General features: G+C 38.8%; 1 protein-coding gene across 1 annotated transcript; it reads left to right on the top strand.

The window, feature by feature from the left end:
* Window positions 1-4,601: 4,601 nt before the first annotated feature.
* On the top strand, window positions 4,602-5,080 carry C922_05272 (hypothetical protein; the record flags this gene model as incomplete). Its single annotated transcript, XM_008820844.1, has 2 exons — window positions 4,602-4,728; window positions 4,884-5,080. The coding sequence occupies 2 exons, from the start codon at window positions 4,602-4,604 to the stop codon at window positions 5,078-5,080; spliced, it is 324 nt and encodes a 107-aa protein (XP_008819066.1).
* Window positions 5,081-5,951: the final 871 nt, after the last annotated feature.

Consider the following 5,951-nt stretch of genomic DNA (forward strand, 5'->3'; position numbering starts at 1 on the left):
CATTCCTATAGGACGCTACGGAAGCCGTGTCTATAACGCGGAAAGGATTTATTATTAACGTGATCCTCACACAACAATTACTATTAATACCCATTATTTATGTAAAGAATGCAGAAGCACATGTCATATGAATGCCTCCACGCAGATGTGTTGTGTACTTTCGAACATCCCCCCTTTATTAGAATAAATAAATATATACAGGTCGTCATTGTCTTAATCTCAAAATTGATTCCATCCATATGCAGCAACCAAATCAATATACTCCCTCATAAGGCACCGAGTAGTTTTTGCGATATGTTATGCGAAGAGCATAATATTTAACGTCTTAAGGGCAGATTTGTGTATCCTTCCCCAATCAGCAAATGCAATTGTCGTGCGAATTTGAACGCCTTCGTATTGTTCAACTGCTTAAGACACATTTCCCCTGTTACTCTTGCCGGGTGATAAAATTATGTGATGTTAAGAGTAACCTGTATGTTCATGTTGAGGAATCCGCAATGGTGTCTTTGTCAATGTCTACGTCAATGTTCATAATGCATATACGCCTATTGACAGGTGCCCCGTATAACCACATCTATTCTTGTCCATATTTGTCCGTGCAGTTCCTTCTTGCAGACTACGTCGGAAACACATCTCAGTGTAAAGAGGAAGGAATAGAAAAAAAAAAGGAAAAAAGGCAGCTTCCTATCTGTACAGATTCTGAGGTATACATACATAGCATCACAAGGAAAAATGTTCACCTCCTTTATATTATCAAACGGAACCGTCTTAAAGCATAATTTCTCTTATACTATCCCCACTTAATTGGAAGCCTCTATGTTGTTCAAAATTGCTGGTACATATTTTATCCACATTCACTATGCTAAAATTGAGTTCTCCGTAAATATAGGCTGTTTAACATGCTACACCTTACACGTTATACAATACCACAATTGGTGTACTAAAAACCAGGGACGATCCAACTAATAGGCTCCTGCATCAAAGGAATATAAACTGTCAGCTGAGTCCTGGAATATAATACAGGCTACATAGGACTATTTACACCATAAACCACATAATGTTACCGCCGCCCCCCCAGGGGGAAAATTCTATAATCGGACTCATCACTCCTCCTTTGGTCCTTCAAAGTGTCCACAAAAATAGATTCAGTTATGTAATGAAATAGTGAAGAACAATAAGAAATGACTCATTCACAGAATGCGAAAACCATAGTCGGGGACTCTAGCATTTTACTCAGTATTCCGTAGAGACTATATTTGCACGCATCTCCGCTGTCTGATCGTTCTTCTTCGATGAACTTTAATATTAGGTGTATATATAGTAACCGCCACATATAGATTGTAGTAAACGAAATATGGCATACTGTAAAGCGTTTCTATTCTTTTCCTTTTCTGGCATGTTTCATTACGTTATTCTCTCTAAAAATCTCTAAAAAAATTGAAATGGATGAAACATTTTTTTTCCGCAGCATGCCGCGCTTGTACACTTCATTGATTCTATTGCTCTCTTTACCATCCTGTTGTCATGTTGTACGATATATTATAAAAATTACGCAGTCACTTTTTCTTAGCCTGAGTTCCATAAGATAATTCCCCAAAATTATATATAAAAATTAATTTATGTTACATATTATTTCTGATTGGGGTCCTACATGTAATATCATATAGACCAGAGCGGTATATTTGGTGTTATTCACATAGTTCAGAGTACCCTGCGAACAGGGTACTTTTTCTTACTTCATAATATCTGAGCAGTGCATGAAATTTGTTCATAAAAAACAGACCCCCTATATGCTTCCAAGGAGGAGGCACTTTACGAACGAAAATAAATCCCAGAATATACGCCTTCTATTCAGTCCAATGACACGGTATGATATATGTTATACTTAATCTGTTCCAATTCTTTTTTTTTCCTCGCACACGCATGCCTTTCGTTGGGCATTATTAACAAGGCATAATTGCAAGTGTGTTTATTGTTATAGCGCGCAAAAATAGTTTCCAGAAATGCTTGAAGCAGTTGACGTTCACCAATAAACGAAAACTAATTAATCAGAAAAAACTGAACAGCGGAAGCAGGAAAGGACGGAGAATTTATAAATATCCTCCTTTATCCGAAAAGAACATGATTAACCCAGGGCTACGAAGCCGCCTTATATGCGGTATCTATATTTCATTTTTCGATTTTGTGCAGATTAAGATTCTATGTTAACCTTATCGATAAATGCATATGTGACGTTTGAAGCCCCAGAATTCTACCAGATGGCTTATCATGACAGGGCACGTACTGTATAATAATACAATGCTTTTTTCTCTTTTGCTTTTTGGCAGCTACTTCTCACTTTGAATGTACTCTTCTATAGAGAAGTAAGCGACAGGCTACGCCCTATTTCATGATCAAGCGACTGACTTTAATCGGCAGGTGGACCTCCTCCGCACAATTTATCAATATAACACGGATTTATAAACAATACCTATGTTCCTAAGTTGACTGTTATCATTTTATTGAAAAAGCACCCTTTCTTCTAACCTTAAAGACGCAGCTAGATAAAGTGTGGATTTTGCTGAAATAGTATTTTTCTGGCGTAGGACATATAATATGCATAGCCACACCATTATTTGATGTACTTCTTCATGACATTTCCGCAGTGTCCGAATTCTCTTTTTCATAAGACAATATGTATTTATTACATGATCTTCCAGAATATGCACACATCATCGCGGAACATATCAGGGATGACAATGTGATGTAAAACAAAAAGGTCAGTATAATACACAATGTAATATAGGCAGAATTATTAGTTCAGAATATTTACCTTTAACCGATATTATGGACGTAGCATTGGACACGGGAAACTCCATGCGAGATATATAAAACTAGATTTCCTACCCACCTGAATAATAGTAAGGGAGTGTGCAACGATAATAACAAACACATCAAACGTGTTCATTCAAACTATATGCTAGGTGATTTCACACACTACTTCATAAATGTTTTATCACAACTTTCCCCCCCCAGGAAAACCCAAGAGACATGTGTTATGTAAATATGTAGAGTTGTTTGCCCACTTATTTCACCATTACTACATGTTCTGGTTGTTCTTTGAGTCCTGACTATTTATACGAAACAATAAGGAAAGGTCTAATGAGAATCGTAGAACTGCTGTGCATACTGTGCGAACTGGAATGTGCACAGGTCTCTCACACTGGGAACTCCAATGCGAAAAATGTTGCATTCGAAATTCATTACTTTCCCTCAAGGGAACATAGTGCTTGCATACGCTAAATACTCTTATTCCGAATGAAAATCTTATACAAACACCAACTATTGATACATTTTCATCGAAATCAGACTCTACTACATGTACTTCCCCTGACAATATCTTTCAACGCCTAGGTTATTATTCAAGGCTTCCGTGAAATCTTGCCACTCCGAATGAGAGGACGTCACCCATGGAAAAATTGTCAGAGCACGTGGGAGGATTCTGAAATATTTAAGTGAACATCTGAAACGTGGTAGTTCCGTCACGAATCAAATTCGACGGCAGGTAGGAATGAATCAATATCAACTTCTACTGCAGTTTTCAGTGTTGAAAGGTTGAAAGCAATGACACCGGGTATACACACGGAAAATATAAATGTAAAATAAGTACAGATCCTGAAGGTATACTTACCGTCCGAATTATTCAATTTCTTGACATTTTACGTGCAGATTGGAGGCCTCCTACATCGGATCCCCCAGCCGCTGATATTACCCAACGGGTATCGCCCCCTTCCTCCCTTTCCTAATAGGTTCAATCTATTTTATCCACCAGCCTCTGTTCTTTACCTATCAGTTTATGCAAATCTGTCACAACCCCCCACAAATAAATTGCGCGGTGTGGGGAGTACATAATGTCCTTAAGTGCTACGGATACTCCCCCCTCCGTCCTTATGCTTACGACTTTTGGGACAAGGAACTGGCAATCCTAACGACATCTCACACGCGATGTAGCCCCAGAAACACTATATAATGATGCCATTTCCTTTATTGAGGTGTCATTTATTATCTTAACACTTGGGGGGCCCATTACAGATGTTACCTTTCTTATGGAAGTATAGATATATGTATATATATACACACGCAAAAAATATCATTTATTGCACTGTGGTCACTATTTAGAAGACGCCAGGGAAGCGGAACCAACTCCTCGTGCCAACTTTGTCCCCTAGAGCAATACACCCCCTTATAATCGTAGTTTCCCCTGAAACACAGAAAGCGCAAAGCCGGAAGAGGGGTACACATACGGACAGCAATGTTTTGCCATGACTGCCAAAAAAAGAAGGATATATGATAATGACCACGTACCATGCGCGACCTTGAATATGAGTTGTTAATATGTAATTAAGACATCCCAAAGAGGTATACATGCAAAATGAAAAACAAACGTTCCGTAGAAGATTCTAGATATACATACAGAACCTTTAGATGAATCAGAAAAGGAGAATGCAAATTGACCAAGGATAATTTCCTCCAAGCATCCCTGTAGACATTTATGATAAATGAGGGCGTCATAGGTGGAATTACCTGACGGAGGAACCTAATGGGAATAGATGCACACAACTATGGTGATCTGTAAATACCAAAACATTAGTGGCATAGTTTGCAACATAAATACTCCTACACTCTTGATATGTTCAAAAGGAACAATTAGTTCCACAGATTCCAGGGAGGACGCAGAACAGATTAACAGTGCGTTCAGGAAATTGTAATGTCTACAACCAGTCAAGTTAAAGGGGAACCAACTACTCCTTTGATGCAAAGGCGAAGGAGTGTATGTAGCAATTAGGTTTCAAAACAATACATACGTATGAAACAATATATTCCAGATAGTTCTTCTTAGAAAGTTATCAAGCTCTACCAGAAGGAAACAGCCGAGCATGTGATATATGAGACGACGAATAACACGTCAGGAACAAATTGCCATAAAGAGAGACAGGAGGTGCATAACCACGAATTGTGTGTAATTACAGATGAAGAAGTAGACATGGAAATGTCCATACCGCTCTTCATGATGCTTCTGCATGAATGCAAAGAGCAATAGGATTCAAAAGACGTGAAATGGTACCTGGGTGGCCACATAGGAAACTGTTTGAACGAGGAAAATATAGAAACATCCCCAAAAATAGCAGATACACACAGAATGTTCCTGAGGATGTCAAAAAAAAGAGGAAAGCACGCTGGGTAGAAAGCACAAAGATTTACAAGCCTCGTATAAGAGGAGACGAACGAACAATAATAGGAGAGCTCACACCAGCCTGATAATGACGTACCTGGAGCAGAACAGCTTCAGAGAGAAAACATAGCGCGCATACTTACATGTTATATTGCAATGGGATTCATATGAATGCCCTAACGTGAGATGACCTGAGACAAGTCTCATAATTACAGAGTACAGGAAGATGCGAACCAGCCGTACCGGGAAAACGAAGGGGACACGTACTTCTAGAGACATGGACACGAGGTATGTGAAATAGTTAACAAATGACGAAGATAATCAACCCTATTTTTGGGCAAAATTGCAATGCGGAACACATGTCAAAGGCAGGTCACCAGTTGCGACTCATCATCTGAGGAACATATCTGAAGCCCGCCAAATATTTTATCTATGATTCTATCCCCCATTCGTCCTGAATGTGGGGGTAGACAAATTTTCCGTAACATACAACGTAGAGGAGATGCCCAAATGGAGAATGTTGAATTTGCTATATGTAATAATCCTGCCAGAATGTTCCTGAGAATAGTCCATTCCTTTTTCCTCTTAAATACTCGTTATACGTAACAACCTAGACAAATACGGAAGAAGTCGAAAAACATTATTCTCCGTCTGTTTTATTTACTGATAAACATGGCATATCGCATTCTGTATTCTCCTGCACCTACTAAATTGGGCGACACTCTTCTATCGGACACAC

The sequence above is a fragment of the Plasmodium inui genome (genome assembly GCF_000524495.1).
Source record: "Plasmodium inui San Antonio 1 unplaced genomic scaffold supercont1.50, whole genome shotgun sequence".
Taxonomy (NCBI): domain Eukaryota; phylum Apicomplexa; class Aconoidasida; order Haemosporida; family Plasmodiidae; genus Plasmodium; species Plasmodium inui.